We start from the raw sequence: 17876 nt of genomic DNA on the forward strand, positions 1-17876 counted from the left end.
TATCTTTTTTTTCCACAATGTTTGTATCGAAAAATCGTGTTTCACATTCCCTCCAGATGCGATTCCGTCGAGAATTACGCCCCAGACCAAATCCGGTCACATCTGTGAAAACTGAATGTTCTGAATGTTCGACAGTCGAGGTGCCATGTTGAGTACTCCATATTTTCTTTCTTTGTGTGTGAGGAATGTTTCCTGAAAGTTTGGCTGTACCTTTTTGTAACACCCTGTATAGCCTGCAGTACTGTGGAGAGCGGTTCACCGAAGTCTGGAAAATCCGGAAAATAGCTAAGTACTCGAGTAGCTGATCCCTCTGTAAGACAATGGGGGGTGGGCACTAAAGGATAAATCAACTCGTCGTTAACGGTTACAAAAGATATTTATTAGGTCTTATTTTACAAAGATAAAGACATCGAGTAGTGGTGGTGGCGGTCCGCCGGTAGGAGAGCTCCGACGGCGGGGTGTGAAGCGGGTAGCGGCGTTGGCAGGCGCCACTGCGGCCGCAGCGGTCGCGTCTCAGTCGCCGAGCCGGCGCCGCGCGCGCCCCGGCCGCCGCGCTCACTGCTGACGCCGGGCGGCGCGTCAGCTCCACGACGCCGGGGTCAGCGTCATCAACAGCAGCAGCAGCTGCTGCAGCGTCAGGAAGACCGCCGACGCCGGCCACGGGGCCGCGGCCGCCGCCGACGCCGACGCCTTGCGCGTGTCCTGCTGCATCGGTGCCGGCTTCTCTGCTGCAACATCATCCCGACGTACGACTTCCAGGCTGAACACACAAAACCTCTGCGTTTCATTGTAGACAGTTTGGCCTACGTTTTTCTAAACTCCTGCATTAATCAAAATGGTAGGAGAGGTCACAGTGATAAACAAGGGCTACCGTACCACCTCCTCCAGTTGGTACTGCCACGTGTACTCGTAGATATAGTTTGCTGCAGTGTCGCCAGGTGAACCATTTCTGGAAGTTTCTTGAAATATCTCATGCGTGTAATACTTCCCTATTCTGGAACATTCATTGACAACAAAGTGTTTCGGGTCGGCACTGTTGTATAAAACACTCTTGGGCCTCTTGCCGTATCGGTACAGGATGAAACCCCACGCTTTCGACAATTACCTTCATCGTCTTCGTCAGGAGCAAGAGACTGTCGTAAAAGTTTTTTTTCCTTTATTGAATTTCAAATCCCCCCGGAAGGGGGCGGGCTGCCAGCAGTTTAGTACGCTGCTCTACAGCCTACAGACTTTTTTAAAAACGGAAGAAGAAAAACAAGAAAAACAGGCGATAAAACGGTGACTTAGAGTGTACAATGACAGAAAATTGCGGAAAGTTAAATCAGAAAGCAAAGGGGTTGGCAATGTTGATAAAATACACAGGGATCAGACAAGTAACATAGTAGACACACAATTAAAAAACATGGCGACAGTCAGGTTTCTGTTCGCAAGAAATAACAAAACACACCCAGCGACAGTATGATGGCCGTTCGCAACACGGAACACTCACTGTAAAACACTGCACGAAAATGTCGGCACAAAGATGACACTCCCTAGCCAAGGTGATTAGATTTCCCTAAATCACTCCGGGCCAATGCCGGGATGGTTCCTCTGAAAGGGCACGGCCGACTTCCTTCCCCATCCTTTCCTAATCCGATGAGACCGATGACCACGCTGTCTGGTCTCCTTCCCCAAACCAACCAACCAACCCTAGCCAAGGGCAGATGGGTGGGGACCTGGAGGAGAGGGAAAACAAGGAGGGAGGAGAGGAAAAAATGAAAAGAGGGTGGGGAACCAAAGGAGGATGAGGACTCATAAGGGGGGAGAGGGGCAGGGCAGATGCGAGAGGGAATGGGAAAAGGTAGAGGAGGGAAATGCAAAAGCACTCGAGGGAGAGAAGGGGGCAGAGAGAGGGGAGGTGGGAAAGAAAGAGGATGGAAGGGGGGGAGAGGGAGCCCGGGAAAAGGACAGAGGAAAGGAGGAGGAGTGAGGATCAGAGTTGATAAGAGGGATAAATGGAGGGAGAGAGGGCATCATCCAGGAGGGGGAGTTGTTGGAAGCAACCTTGGGAAAGGAGATGAAGGGTGTAGAGATGGAGGGTAGGGCAGACACAACAGTGAAGGTGTGGCAGGGGGCGGGGATGGGAGAGGAGAGGAGCAACCAGGGGATGAGGGGGATCAAGGCGGCGGGAGATGTAGAGGATGCGGATATGTTCGAGGAATAGGAGCAGATGGGGGAAAGGAATGTAGTCATAGAGGATCCGTGTGGGGGACGGGAGGCATATACAGAAGGCGAGGCGGAGTGCATGACGCTCAAGGATCTGAAGGGACTTATAGAATTTGGGGGAGGGGGGGGGGCAGATATCCAGGAATAACAGAGGATGGGACGAATTAAGGATTTCTAGGTGTGGAGGATGGTAGAGGGCTGCAACCTCCATGTCCGCCCAGAGAGGAGTGTGAGGAGTCGGAGGTGGTTGTGGGCTTTGGATTGGATGGAGTGGAGATGAGGGATCCAGGTGTGCTGACGGTCAGTGGAGAGGCCAAGGTGGGTGAGGGTGTGGGTGAGGTGGACAGGACGGGCGGAGATGGTAAGGGAGAAATCCAGGAGCCGGAAGGAGCGAGTGGTACGACCTATGATGATTGCCTGGGTCTTGGAAGGATTGATTTTCAGGAGCCACTGGTTACACCAAGCTGCAAAATGGTCAAGGTGATTCTGGAGAAGGCGTTGGGACCGTTGGAGGGTAGGAACGAGGGCGAGGAATACGATGTCATCGGCATATTGCAAGAGGTGTAGTCGAAACTGCTGCTATGTTCGTCTTATATACCGAAAAAACTGATTCTTATAGGTCGGTAATTACGTCATGCTGCCGCATACCGCAGCTCGTGGTCGTGCGGTAGCGTTCTCGCTTCCCACGCCCGGGTTCCCGGGTTCGATTCCCGGCGGGGTCAGGGATTTTCTCTGCCTCGTGATGGCTGGGTGTTATGTGATGTCCTTAGGTTAGTTAGGTTTAAGTAGTTCTAAGTTCTAGGGGACTGATGACCATAGATGTTAAGTCCCATAGTGCTCAGAGCCATTTGAACCATTTTTGATTGAGCCATGATTTTACAACGAGACCAGCGTTGGGAAACACGAAAATATGAGTGCCTAGTTTATTAATTATTACATGAAATGACTTTATTAACTGTGGTCTAATGACACCTGCCGCATAATAACTTTGTTGTTGCCAGAAAATGCAGTATTTAGCAGCGTGAGGAACACCACAATCTTGACCTTTGTTGTGGGAGGGTTGTTGGAGGCTGCACTCAACAACAACGAATATGTCCACTTCTCGATTTTTAATATGCCGTTGATGTTATGTTTCACTTGTTCCTGACGAAGAAGGTGAAGGTAACCGGCTAAAGCTTGGGGTTTCATTCTGTATTGATGCGGCGACAAGTCAGAGAATGTATTAGGTATCCTTTACTTTACGTCTATGGTCACAAACTTTTTGCTAACAGATTACCGGTTTCGGTCTATAATGACCATCATCAGATCTGCTGCAGAAAATGGGAAAAATAAAAATACACTCGCAGATTGTCTACAGCTTAAAAACAATACATAGATCATAATGAAAAGTACTACTGACAATATATATTTGAGTGCGATTTAAGTGTGAAGAGACATACCTGTTTCATAAAAACAAAGTCCTAATGTACTGCAGCCATAGTGGCATCGTCAAATGTTAAATGTAGAATCACCACAAGCATCGTCAAATATATATAAATAACATCATATGCACGAGTCATGCTGTCAGTAACACTACTGTTAAAAGAAAGGTGCCGTACAGTAGCCGCAAGATGTTTGTAAGTTCACCATATGTCACTAACGTCGGCATACACTAGTTTTCAATAATTAATTGAACAGCGAAAATAAAGGGGGGTACAGTATTTGAAGTCTGTTATGAGCTTGTATCGTATAAAAGGCATTACAGTAATAAAAATAAGTAGATAGAACACGACAAAAGTAAAATTTTTAAAAAGAGGAAGAGTTAAGAAACAGTAGTTCACATATGCTCTAGTGCCAATATTCTAGATAATGACCTAAATATTAAAAACCTTTCATAGTGCACAGGATAATATTAAAACTGCCGTGTGGCTATGGCCTCCCGTTGGGTAGACCATTCACCTGGTACAAGTCTTTAGAGTTGACGCTACTGCGGCGACTTGCGTGTCGATGAGGTTTTTTTTTTTTTCGTTATTGAATTTCAAATCCCCCAAGCTGGCATCAGCTTAGTATGCCACTCTTCACCCTACAGACTTCGTTAAAAAGTTGAAGAGAATAAATAATATAAACAGGCGATAAAATCGGAGACTTAAAAAGTGACATGGCGAAATAAAAAATTGTGGAACTTAAAACAAAGAACAGAGGGATGATGATGCTAATAAAATACATACGAAGCAGACAGGTAAAACAATAGACAGACAATTAAAAAAACGCGGCGACAGTCTGGTTTCTGTTCGTAAAAGACATAAAATTCACACCTAGCGACAGCATGATTTCTGTTCGCAACACGAGAAAGACGAACAAGAGTGCACTAAAAAGTTGGCAAATGTGACATACCACAGCCGAGAGCAGGTGGGAGGAAACTGGACAGATGATGGGGAAAGAAAAAAGGGGGGAAGGAGTGGAAAAGCGAAAGGGGGCAGGCGGTCGATGAGGATGAAATGATGATAATGACATCACAACACCCAGTACCTGAGAGGAGAAAATCTCCGACCCAGCCGGGAATCTAACCCGGGCCGTTAGGTATGACATGACATTCCGTCGCGCTGACCACTCAGCTACTGGGGGCAGACAGGATAATATTAAACAACCATAAAACAAATCGCTAAAGAAGCCACAAATGAAAGAAACCATAGCGCTGCACACAATCAGCGCCCTCTGTTAGCGCTAACGCCAGAATTCCACACAGGCAGGAAGTGGTTGGAGGAACGTGACCACCAGAGGGCCCCTCCTACCCTGCGGTACTCCGTTGCAAGAAAAGAATGATTAAATTCCGTAACAGTGAATGCCCCACATTATTTGGTTAACGCAGTATATGAAATTAACAGGGAAGGGACAAGAACATACTAGAGTCATGCGTAAAACGTACGAAAACGAAGTAAATATGTGAGGCACTCAATACTAGCTGAAATTATCAACACATTATATACAACAGAGACGTGCAGTGATTGGAGTAAAACATTGTCAAATAAAGCAAAATACGCATAGGGCCTGAAGTCACTCTGTTAGTTAAGCAGTTTAGTTGGGGATGCAGTACATTAGGACTTTGTTTTTATGAAACACTCTCCCCACTCAGATCGTCTTTGGGATAGACTTAAGAGCCAGTCAAGACAGGGTCATAAGATGCTTTCAGATGTTTACCTAGCAAACACAAGCTCAGGGGGCGTTCCTGTGCTAGGAGTTTCAGTTCCTCCACATCTGTCTCTTCACACTTAAAGCGCACACATGCATATATTGCCAGTAGTACTTTTCATTATGGTCTATGTATTGTTTTTAAGCTGTAGACAATCTGCGAGTGAATTTATGTTTTTTCCCACTTTTTGCTGCAGATCTGATGATGGTCTTATAGACCGAAACCGGTAATCTGTTAACAAAAGTTTCTGACCATAGACGTTAAGTAAAGGGGTCACTCTTTTATTCGTGACAATGTCGCAGCTTGTGAAGTCAGTGAATGTTTTATGTAACAATGCCGACTCAAAAGACTTTGTTCGGAAACGGTGTGTATCGACTGACCAATGTAACTGATACTACAAAAATGCTTCAAATGGCTCTAAGCACTATGGGACTTAATATCTGCGATCATCAGTCCCCTAGACCTAGTTTCTCAAGTGCTGCTGTGAACAATATAAAATCCTGCGTCGCTAGTCGTCTGTCGAGGATTATAATCATTCATCAAGAAGAAAAAGCTGAGCAGACACCATCCGTTTTCTTCATATGAAGCCCAATAGAATCCAATGACGCAGATCGACGACGGGGCGTTCAAGGAAACCGAAGACGCACACGAAGTTCTACGGAAAGGCTCCCTTCGATATTAATGATAGGCAGATGTAGCAACAAGTCAAGAGCGCAAGGATACTTCATCTTGATGATCATAATCCTTGATTTCTTATGTGACGTCCGACAAGAGCCCCTTAAGATGACCTCTGGACTTTGCAATCGATTGGTCAGCGTCATGATGGATCACTTGCGTGATGTGGTCCACCCACTCCTGGACACTGTCTCATTGTTTGAGCACATCCAACTGGTTGAACGACGTCAGTTTAGGTGGCTCCTGCTAAAGCAATTCTTCGTCGAGTAGGTCAGTGTGAAGTGGGAAGTGGTCAGTGGGATGAAGGTCGTTAATGACTTCCTGATGAACAGTCTTCGAGGGCTGGGGAGCAGAAAGAGAGGTCGATGACGGAGAATGGCCTAGTAGCTGCATAGAAATGCGTGGGAATGACTTTGCTGAGAATTCACAGCTAGTGAGGCGTCATGGGTTCTTCAAAACCCGACCCCAAGAGCATGTAGAGACTGGATCCCACAGTACATAATAAATTTCCTTTACTTCACGTCTATGGTCACAAATATTTTTTCATCAGTCTACCGCTTTCGGTCTATAATGACCATCTTTAGATCTGAAAGTGGTCATTAGACCGAAACCGGTAGTCTGATGACAAAAATGTTGTGACCATAGACGTGAAATAAAGGAAAATTATTCTATGTTGGGGGCACTGTTCAATTTGCTACTATGTCGCAGCTTGTGAAAGCCCACAATATATGATGGTAAATGACGTCTCCCAGTAGGAGAAGTACGTATAGCGAATAAGCTGTGATTCCCTGATTAACATGAACCGCAATTGCGACTGCTTGCAGGTCGTAGCTAGGGGGAGAGAAGTGGAGTGATGCGAGTTATTGAAAAGCAAAGCGAGACCTTCCCTGGCCCTTTCCCCACTCAGATCGTCTTTGGGATAGACTTTATTATTTAAGAGACAGTCAAGACAGGGGCATAAGATGCTTTAAAATGTTTATCTAGCAAACACAAACTCAGGGGGCGTTCCTGTGCTAGGAGTTTCAGTTCCTCCACATCTGTCCTGAAACCATTAACGTTCACAGTATAATTGGAGCAATCTATCATGCGGGTAGCACTTTCATCCCGACTTTCTGTAGTGAGTGGAGCCTGCAGTGGTTGGAGGCTCAATCTTGTGGTGAGATGATTGCCCCAGTCCATCATCAGAGTTACAGAAGAATCGAGAGAGAAGTGAGAGAGAATGACGTCAACATCGTCGGGCTGCTTATTTCCTATTGGACGTATTTCGTCTGATTTTTCCGTGGCTAGACTTTGGAGCTATAACCGTGGCTTTGTTTGTGGCAGCAATGGAGGGCGTACTGAACCTCTGGAATGGCAAGGAGCTTCACAACGTCGGCAACCACAGCTTTTTATGAAGTTATTTGGCGGGGGACAGGCTTCAAAATGATTGGAGCAGCACAAGTGTATAGAAAAACGCAGGTACTAGTGCTGATACCAGCAGCCTCAGTTTGTGTAGCAGCATCGGTTTTCTGCACTGGCTGTTTAACAGCCGAAGCGAAGGAGGCAATGAACGTTATAGGGCAGTATGACTTTATGCATTTTTTGGTCTCAATATTTGGGATTCGCTTCGAAGTCTTAAATTCCTGTATCTTCTATTCTTCCAGATACACGCTGCAGACCTGACTCCAGATACGATGAGCTCCAGAGCTAATCACACTCTTCATCGGAGACGAACTAGGGACACCTTCGTAGACGGCGTTACCACATTCTCCACAGGTAGCTTCTCCATTAGACCCAAGAGTAGTATGCTCAAAACACTGGTATTTGAAACTGCGCATTGGGTTTAGGACTAAGGCCACACGCTTAATCGAAGGAAACCTGCCTTTACGTGCTCAGGAAGTTTCATCCCATCAAACGTCAATATAAATGAGTCGGACATTACAAGATCCCCATCGACCCTCTTCATGATATTTAGCACGTCGACTATACCTTCAGATGCGACATCTTCAGTTCCTCCTTGGGAATGTCCACCATATCCCTGTGCGTCACAACACGTTAGCTATAACTGAAGGTTGTGTAAGCTCAGTTTTCATGTTTCCATACTTTCTGTAGGCTCTTAACTTGTTGGGAACTAGATGTTTCCTCCAACAGTGCCCCAGTACATAATCGCCTCACTGACTATAAACTGCAAGCAATGCATATTCAGACTGCCAGCATGTGTTGCTAGACCAGGAACTTTTGACTGGCTACACGACCCTTCTTATTAGATGTTAGTACCTACTAGCAGCCCGCCCTTCCCACTGGAAGGGGAAAGAGATAACTTCGAGGGTTCCATCTCCATTCTACGAGCAGCCAGGGAAATATCTCCACTTAGATCCTCGCATTCCTAGGTAAGCCTTATATAACTGAGGTGCGGCGGGATCCCCAGAGGTTGCCCGCTAACGACGGTTCTACCTCAACAGCCATGCATCTCATCAGCGCGCAGCACACCTTAAGATTGAGGGGTTTGTTATGGTGGTTTTTACGATCCTTGCGATGCAAGGGATGAATCCAAGATCCCCATTCCCCAGTGACACACAATGTTCGACTGCCTCGCAGTACAGTGGTCACTGAAGTGTATGCAGAGCGTACGGTGAAAGGGGACTGACAATACTTACTAGCTCAGTAAGCCCGGCGTCATCACGCCTATACCCAGAAAACGAATACTGAGCCCCCAGGACAAGAAATTAACACATATACTGTTAAGTACCTTGGATTATGTGTATTGAACATCTTCATCGAACTTAAAAGTTTTATTTTAAAAAATAATGTATTTACCTGTATCTCACAAACTATGTAAGAGATTTCTACCCAATGTTCGCTGTTTAATACCTTTGTATTTTGTAAGCCTCTCTCATGAAGTTTCTTGAATGTTTCGTGTAGGAAGATTTTATTAATTTTTGATCATAATTTTCTAAATATAATCAAGGCTTCAAGACTTTGCAACTAAAGGTCTAAGAAGCCGACCTTCCCTACGATATTGGACGGGTTACAGGTGGCTGATAGCGGACGTTCCATCACATATGGTGGACAGCTGTGAACACAGAGTAAGCAGTTCGGGACCACGGCAAATCAAATACAAATACACTGGTTTACGGAAATAAGTCTACAAAATTTCATAATTCTCCATTGTTATTCGGAAAAAAGTACATAAACATTAAAAAGACGGTTTTTAGGAAAAGAAAGTTAAAGTTCAGTCTAACGATTTTCCCCATATCTCCTCTTCAGAAGGCCCGAGATTTGTACTCAGGGTCTCTTTCCCTGAAAGGCTTTTAATCTGGTTTTCTGTTTTCTGCCTTCTTTCTTTTACAAGGTTTTCAACTGTCTTTTCACCTGCAGAAAGGCGCTGTAGATGGATTTTTCTCATGACGTCTTGAGTGAAAATTCCTATCTTACAGCCCAATCACTCCAAACCCTTCATCTTCCCTACGTTCCTACAACGATGTATAAGAATCGATCACTTGTGTACATCTCTGTTAGTAGCAGAAGTCAAAACAAAAATAGCTTTTTCATAAACAAAGCCACTGCTTTGTCGTTGTTTCTAAAATACGGAACTGATTCACAGACGGTCTACATAAATATCACAACCTTCTAGATGTACCTCATGGAAGTCTGTTTGAACGTCATCCGTGGAATCGTTGTTCAGGGAACTAGTTTTGAAATGGTGCTTCAAGAAGTGGACACAGCAGGAATGTCGCCTCATATATTTAATTATTTTCAGACACTTCAAATACGGTTTTATCATTAAAACTTTGAGAACATACTGACCTTGAGATCTATGAGCCAACAAAAAAAATTGAAATATATTGAAAGTAAAATAGACATTTTCAATCAATTCAAAGAACGTCCCGCCCCCTTAAAAACTTTACGCTTCCCTAGACGAATTATTTTATAATGTTACTTTTCGAAGTCATAAAACATCACTTTCTTTCACAGATAAATATTTTTAAGCAAAGACGACGAAAATAACCATATTACCGCGAATTAGTTGTTACAATGTCCCACTTAAGTCTAAAAATCTTATCCTAAAACCTGAAGTTTTTAAGCAACCTTGAGTTCATTTCAACGTGAACAACAGCGAAATGGGGCGTACATTGACAGAGTAATCATTAGTGTAGAAATCTGCCAATTCTGACATAGAGATAAGCGTTGCAACTTTGATCTCATGAAATTCTACAGTTTGTGACACTACAGCTTTAGCCGGCACTGCAAGGGCGGAGAAGCGAACATGAACGCGTATACGAACTCTAACGATGAAGAAAGGGGCTCCACTTAACAAAAATCAAATTCACATTCCTACGGATTGTTGTTACCCTAACGCAACTAACACCCTGGTGCATTTCATATCTTTCTATTAATTTGATTTCCGTGTGTGCAAAACGTTACATTCAGATTCCCTTTCTAAGAAAAATTGCAGGTCATAGGGGCCATCATTTTCAGTTTCCTTACGTACTGGAGAAGAGATCCAAGACTCTCTGTACGCCCCAATTATCAAGTGAGAACGTAACAGTTTTTCGAAAATGACGGCCACTGTTATAAACACTGAGTATTTGAATGGCTCCTTCTTAGAAGAGAGACTTTGATACAAATAATGTCCTCCTTCGCGAATTTTGGGCCCTAGACGGGTCTCAGAAACTTCAAATGAACGCTCTTTGGTTGTACTAGCGTTCTTGTTACTTGGCATAGTAACATTTCATTCATTGACAACCCACCCTAGGGATATTATGGTTTTCACTGTGAGGTTCCGCCTTCTTTATCCTCCGCTATGTTGTTTACCGCTTTTTCATTATTGTGGTTATACTTGTGATTTCATCTGTTCTCATAATTAAGTGGTAAAGGCTCTGGTATGTCTTTAATGTATAAAGGTTCAATCAGTATGATTGGTTATATCATGTTGTTTAAGTCTGCAGCTGATGATATCGGTATAAGTTACGAAACCGGTAGTGCCTTAACAAAACTTGGTTGTAGAAACCTCTGTTTTCCGAGTTCATGCTATAAAAAGCCTTTAGAGTAACAGCCCGTTGTTTGCCACGCTGTAAGCATAACTTGAATGATGATTTCTTAACAGTGCCTGTTTTCGTTTGAGTAAAAATATTTTGCTTGTGGATGGCTGAAGCCCTACCTTTCGCGAAGATTGTCCTAGACAGTGTGAAACAGTTTTAGTTAAAAACAGTCTTTTTTGCAATTTTTTTGTTTCTTATTTTTCAACTACGCGTTTAGCCTTATTTTCGCATCTTCAGGTTATCTTAATTTGGTATTTGTTAGAAGAATCCTTTAGTCAGTGTAGCCAAAGGGCATCGTTGAATATATCAGGCCAACATCGCCTTCGTTAAACTCAGTAAAAACTTTTCAGATTAAGATAACCTGAAGATGCCTAAATAAGGCGAAACGCGTAGGTGAAAAATAAAAATCTAAAAAATTGCAACCAAGACTGTTTGTAACCAATACTGTTGAGCACTGGTTTGCTGTATGCCACATATGGATTGGAAGAATTTCTACAGTGTGAAACTATTTTCATTTAAAACGTTATTACCTTAATAATCGTTTCCATTGTGTGTTGCATCGCCACAGTTTCTTCAGTAATCAGTATCGAACCGCTTCCAGTTAGGGACGGGTTTGATGACATTTCGCACACATGCCGGATACCGGAAGTCATAATTTTCACGGACAGGGCACAAGATGGAGGTTCCCCACTTTCCTTATTTAAATCGAGTAACTGTATATCCAGCCAAACAGAATGTTATCGAAAGCTTCAGTAGTGATCTCGTTACATCTGTAAAGGGAATCATACAGCTCCATCACCACTTTTACCTGTTTTCTAAAAACACGTAACACGTTACTTACTTCGTTGTTTCTGATTTTACAGAATTATAACATCTACCTATTGGCTGAATCACCCTGATTACCATGAAGGCTGAGTGTTCCATAGGTTCTCTAAGCACTCCCGAAGAACCATGGAACTTAACATCTGAGGTCATCAGTCCCCTAGAACTTGGAACTACTTAAACCTAACTAACCTAAAGACATCAAACACATCCATCACCGAGGCAGGATTCGAACCTGCGACCGTAGCGGTCGCGCAGGGCAATTTTTTATTAACAGCTATTATTGGTACGTATTTATCAAGAAACGACTTCTAAGGTGGAACAGCGAAAGATGCCGAAATTGTCAAGACAACATATGACTTTAATGAGCTCTCGTTACACGAGTGTCCGAAACAGCGAATGTAGGCTCGTGTTGGCGTATTCACTACAATAAGCGGAAAATAAGCGGAAACAGATTAAAGCCATCATTTAACGAAAAATGTGGTTCTCCGAGTGTGAATTCAGTCCGTTGCAGAATCGTAGCCATGTTAACTCGTAAAGTGTTACAACGTTCCATTCAGTGGTGGTTCGCCATGTATGCGTTTTTTTCCTTTTTTATGAGACAATCCCGATGGAACATAAAACAGAGCTGTATCGGCATGTACCGTTTCCACGAGTTATGGCTTCAATTTAGATTAACGCACTGTGTTATACAAAAGAAGCGGCAGATGAAACTCAGTAGTTCGCGGAGTGCAGATTAAAATCCCCAACACCACAGGAGAAAACGGCTTCTCATAGAATATAGAATAAGTATTGGAAAGTGATGAAAGGAAACTAACACCTCAGAAAAACTCCTATACATAATTAAATGAATGTACTACAACGGAAGTCTGTAACGAAATTTTGAAGCTCCTGGCAAAACACTCTCACATTACTTTTTCTCTCTCTTCTTTTAAAAAGAAAACAACTGTGGTAAAACGCACTTTTTAAATCGGTGTATTCAGTAATTGAATTTTGAGGCTCCTTCAAAACGAGTCGATGATATTAAATGGAAATTCTAAGGAAGTGGAAGTTCACTGGGATAAAAGTTATAGATTACCCGTACGTTTCATCTACATGTACATTATAGTGTGCAAGCCATTTAACGGTGTTTGGCGGAAGGTACTTCTGGTACCAGTAACTGATCCTCCTTACCCTTTTCCACTGGCGAATGGCGCGTGGGAAAAACGGAAGTAGGTAAGCCTCTATATTAGCTCTAATTTCTATAATACTGTTGTCGTGGTCGTTTCACCTGATGTATGGTTGGTGAGGTCCACGTAAAATGTTGTCCGCTCTGCCCTGCCCGAGACTGTTAGCTCGAAATTACAATGGTAAATCTCTCCGCAACGCCTCTCTTGTAAAGTCTGCCAATGGATTTTTCTGAGCACCTCGATAGAGCTCTCGCGCCGAATAAAGGATCACGTGACGAAACTCGCTAATCTTCTCTGGATCTTCTGTATCTGTTCTACCAGGGCTACCGAGAAAGAATCCAATATTAATGAACAACACTGAAGAATCTGTCGAAGAAGTGCCTTATAAGGCACTTCCTACGTGGATGATTTACATTTCCTTAAAATTCGTCCTCTTAATTTGCCTGGCGTTTGTCTTTTGTACTATTTACGTGGTAATTCTACTTAAGATTGCTCTAGATCGCTACTCCCTGATATTTTAGAACAGATACGGTGTCAGGAGTTTGTCATCAATAGTGTAATTGTAGAGTAGCGTCTTTCTTTCCCTACGTATGTGCAGTATGTTACAGTTACTCACGTTCAGAGTCAACTGCCCGAGCATGCTCCATTCACAAAACTTCTGCAGGTCGCTCTGCGAATCGATACGATCTTCTGTCGTTGCTGATTCCTTATAGCCAACCTCATCATTTGCGGAAAGTCCTAAACAAGTTCCCACGTTCTCTACCAGGCCTTTCATACGCACTGCCAACAATAACGCTCCTATCAGACTTACTAGGGGTACTCCGGAAATTGGCCGGCCGAAGTGGCCGTGCGGTTAAAGGCGCTGTAGTCTGGAACCGCAGGACCGCTACGGTCGCAGGTTCGAATCCTGCCTCGGGCATGGATGTTTGTGATGTCCTTAGGTTAGTTAGGTTTAACTAGTTCTAAGTTCTAGGGGCCTAATGACCTCAGCAGTTGAGTCCCATAGTGCTCAGAGCCATTTGAACCATTTTTTACTCCGGAAATTACCTTCACATGTATCAGATAATCGGCTATTTCCGTTAAGAGAGACCTGCTGAGTTCTATCAGCAAGGAAGTCTTGAATCCATTTGCAAGTCTGATCCGATATTCGATTAGGTCGTTTTTTTTTCAGTAACTGGCAGAGCGGGACGGTGTCAGGTGCCTTCCTGAAGTCAAGGTATACGGAATAAACATGAGCGAAGTTGTCTACAGTGCTTTGACTCCCGTGGAGGAACAGGGGAGACTTCAGCTTCACAAGATCTCTCTCTGCGCAATCTATGTTGATTTTTGCAGAGGAGATTTCCGTTCTTCTAAAACGTTATAATTCTTCAGCAGAAAACACGTTCCTTAATTCGACAACAGACTGAATTCAACGACAAAGGCCTATAATTATCTGCATCTGTCTTACAGTCCTTCTTGAAAACAAGAATGACTAGAGGCTATTTCCTGTCGCATAGCACCCTTTGTTGTTCCTGCGATGTATCGGTGGTTATAATTAAAGTGCAAGGATGTCCAGGATGGGCTGGAATTATGGTATGGCAGAGAAATTTGGTAGATATGCTAGTGTGTTAATGAGGTACCGATTTGTGCTGTAAAAAAATGTTTGTTTCAGTTTTAGCCATCAGGTGCGGATATGGAGCTATACACTGTTTGAATTACAGCTGTAACGCGAGCTAACGGTATGGCTATCAACAAGAGAGACGGTGCGCTCTTAGTGAAACTGTTCTGTGTAAACGGCAGCAGTTGCAGCGCTGATTTGAGAAAGTATCGCCGACTGAAAGGTCTAAGGAGAGCCCCGATGTCTTCAAATTAGGTAAAGAAGATGAGAATGAAATTTCGAAAACACGGGTGAGCTTGGTGTGCCATCTGGAAGAGGAAGGAGTCCCACCACGGTGGAAGTTATTGACTGTGTTGCTGTTACTATAACTGACCATTCAGCACGTGCCCCTGGATAGTGCTAATTCTCGCGCCGAGTCACAAGAATTGTCCCTCATGTGGTCAACAATTCGGTAAGTTTTCCGGTTTATTTTACATTGGTGCCAGTACAACACCCATATGGTGCAGCAAGTGAAACCCGATGATCAAAAGCAATGGTCTGAATTTGCTATTCCTTTTATGGCATGGATCGAAGTTCATGACATGTGAAGACAAGAGCAGGGCAACATTCTAAGGGGAGACGAAGCACATTCTACCCTGCGGGTACTGTTCAACTCCGTGCTGTGCACGAAGAGCCACTGATTTCGCCGTATGTGACTGTGCTGTGCGGATTCACAAGCACCTATATTCTCGATCCGTTGCTCCTTCAAGATAATACTTCCATAAAGCCTACACTACTGGCCATTAAAATTGCTACACGAAGAAGAAATGCAGATGATAAACGGGTATTCATTGGACAAATATACTATACTACAACTGACATTTAAATCAATTTGGGTGCATAGATCCTAAGAAATCAGTACCCAGAACAACCACCTCTGGCCGTAATATTGGCCTTGATACGCCTGGGCATTGAGTCAAACAGAGCTTGAATGGTGTGTACAGGTACATCTGCCCATGCAGCTGCAACACGGTACCATACTTCATCAAGAGTAGTGATTGGCGTATTGTGACGAGCCAGTTGCTCGGCCACCTTCGACAAGACGTTTTCAGTTGGTCAGAGATCTGGAGAATGTGCTGCACAGGGCAGTAGTCGAACATTTTCTGTATCCAGAAAGGCCCGTACAGGACCTGCAACAAGTAGTCGAGCATTATCCTGCTGAAATGTAGGGTTTCACAGGGCTCGAATGAAGGGTAGAGCCACGGGTCGTAACACATCTGAAATGGAACTTCCACTGTTCAAAGTGCCGTCAATGCGAACAAGAGGTGACCGAGACGTGTAACCAATGGCACCCCACACCCATCACGCTGGGTGATACACCAGTATGACGATGACGAATACACGCTTCCAATGTGCGTTCACCGCGATGGCGCCAAATACGGATGCGACCATCATGATGCTGTAAACAGAAGCTGGATTCGCCCGAAAAAATGAGGTTTTGCCATTCGTGCACCAAGGTTCGTCGTTGAGTACACCATCGCAGGCGCTCCTGTCTTTGAAGCAGCGTAAAGGGTAACTGCAGCCATGGTCTCCGAGCTGACAGTCCATGTTGCTGCAAACGTCGGCGAACTGTTCGTGGAGATGGTTGTTGTTTTAAAAACGTGCCCATCTGTTGACTCAGGCCAAACGGATAGGATGCCTGTCATCTCGACTAGTGATACGAGGCCGTTGAGATCCATCACGGCATTCCGTATCACCCTCCTGAACCCACCGATTCCATATTCTAATAGCAGTCATTGGCCCTCGACCAAAGCGAGCTGCATTGTCGCGATACGATAAACCGCAATCGCGATAGGCTACAATCCGACCTTTATCGAAGTCGGAAACTTGATGGTACGCATTTCTCCTCCTTATATGAGGCTGCACAACAACGTTTGACCGGGCAACGCCGGTCAACTGCTGTTTGTGTATGAGAAATGGTTGGAAAATTTCCTCATGTCAGCACGTCGTAGGTGTCGCCATCGGCCCCCAACCTAGTGTGAATGCTCTGAAAAGCTAATCATTTGCATATCACAGCATCTTCTTCCTGTCGGTAAATTTCGCGTCTGTAGCACGTCATCTTCGTGGTGTAGCAATTTTTATCGCCAGTAGTGTGTAGGGTGTACCATGAAAGATTTCTAGATCTCCATGTACAGCATATAATAACTGCTTTTTGAAGAGCACAAAGTAGTGGAAATCAAAGTTTCCATGTAACATAAGGCAACACCTCATCTCGCTCGCCGACTGAAAAATCTGCTTAATGCAAACTTCCACGAATATGTTACCTCCATAGGTTTCCGAGATGTATGGCCCGCAAGTTCACCTGATCTCAGTCCATTTGACTCTGAGGATATCTAAAAGAACGCGTTTACCAAGGACACATCCGACATTAACCTGATTTGAAGGAAAAGTATACAGGAACACGTTAATATTGCACTGGAACTACTGCCGGCAACGGTTGATCACGTCGTTTTACGATTCAGCTGAAGTCTGGTGCTGATCGTATTGCGCAAATTGTATAAGCGGCGGTTGATTTAAGACCCGCATTATGCCTTTAGCACTTGTTTGACGTTTTTCGCCCGCGTCCGGTTGCTAATCCATTACCTTTGGAATCATTTCTACAGGTCTTTCTTATATTCATAACACTAGATCTGCAGCCGTTGGCCACACTTGGAATTACTTTTTCTCATCGTAAATCAGTTTCTCATTAACGCATTAAAAAATCTACAACGTTTCTCTGTCATACCATACTACAGACTACACAGAACCTCTGCGTGTAGCTGCACGTTAATTACAATCAGCCAGCTCGATAAACTGTTGCTAGAAGGGAAACTAATTCTTTCGCATAATTATTATAGTATCTTACAGGTGTTTCGTCTGGTCCTAATGCCTTTCCACTTCCAGGCGAGTGTAACTGGATTTCTGATCCGCGGTTGATTATCTCAATACCTGGTATATCCTCATTCGTACGATGAATGAAAGGAGGGACCGTTCTAAGATCTTCCGCAGTGAAACAGTTTTTGGAAGACCGAATTCAGTACATCGGCCATCTCTCTGTTATCGTCCGTTTCGGTTCCAGTATGGTCACTCAGTGAACAAGTAGAGGATTTGGAACTGCTAACTGATTTTACATATAACAGAAGTGGTCTACCTGTACTGACTTCACGGAAACACACTTGCAGAATCCACTAAACTATTCC

The 17876-nt window shown here is 44.0% G+C and overlaps 1 protein-coding gene across 1 annotated transcript in view; it reads right to left on the reverse strand.

The window, feature by feature from the left end:
• Positions 1 to 579: 579 nt before the first annotated feature.
• Positions 580 to 17876, reverse strand: part of LOC124799163 (igLON family member 5-like) — a gene marked incomplete at its 5' end in the record, with an annotated part of 186819 nt that continues 169522 nt past the window's right edge. Inside the window, one exon of the mRNA XM_047262702.1 lies at positions 580 to 728. Within this exon, the coding sequence (XP_047118658.1) occupies positions 580 to 728 (149 nt within the window). The remainder of the gene's footprint in view (positions 729 to 17876) is intronic.

Source organism: Schistocerca piceifrons, chromosome 5 (assembly GCF_021461385.2).
Source record: "Schistocerca piceifrons isolate TAMUIC-IGC-003096 chromosome 5, iqSchPice1.1, whole genome shotgun sequence".
NCBI classification, from domain to species: domain Eukaryota; kingdom Metazoa; phylum Arthropoda; class Insecta; order Orthoptera; family Acrididae; genus Schistocerca; species Schistocerca piceifrons.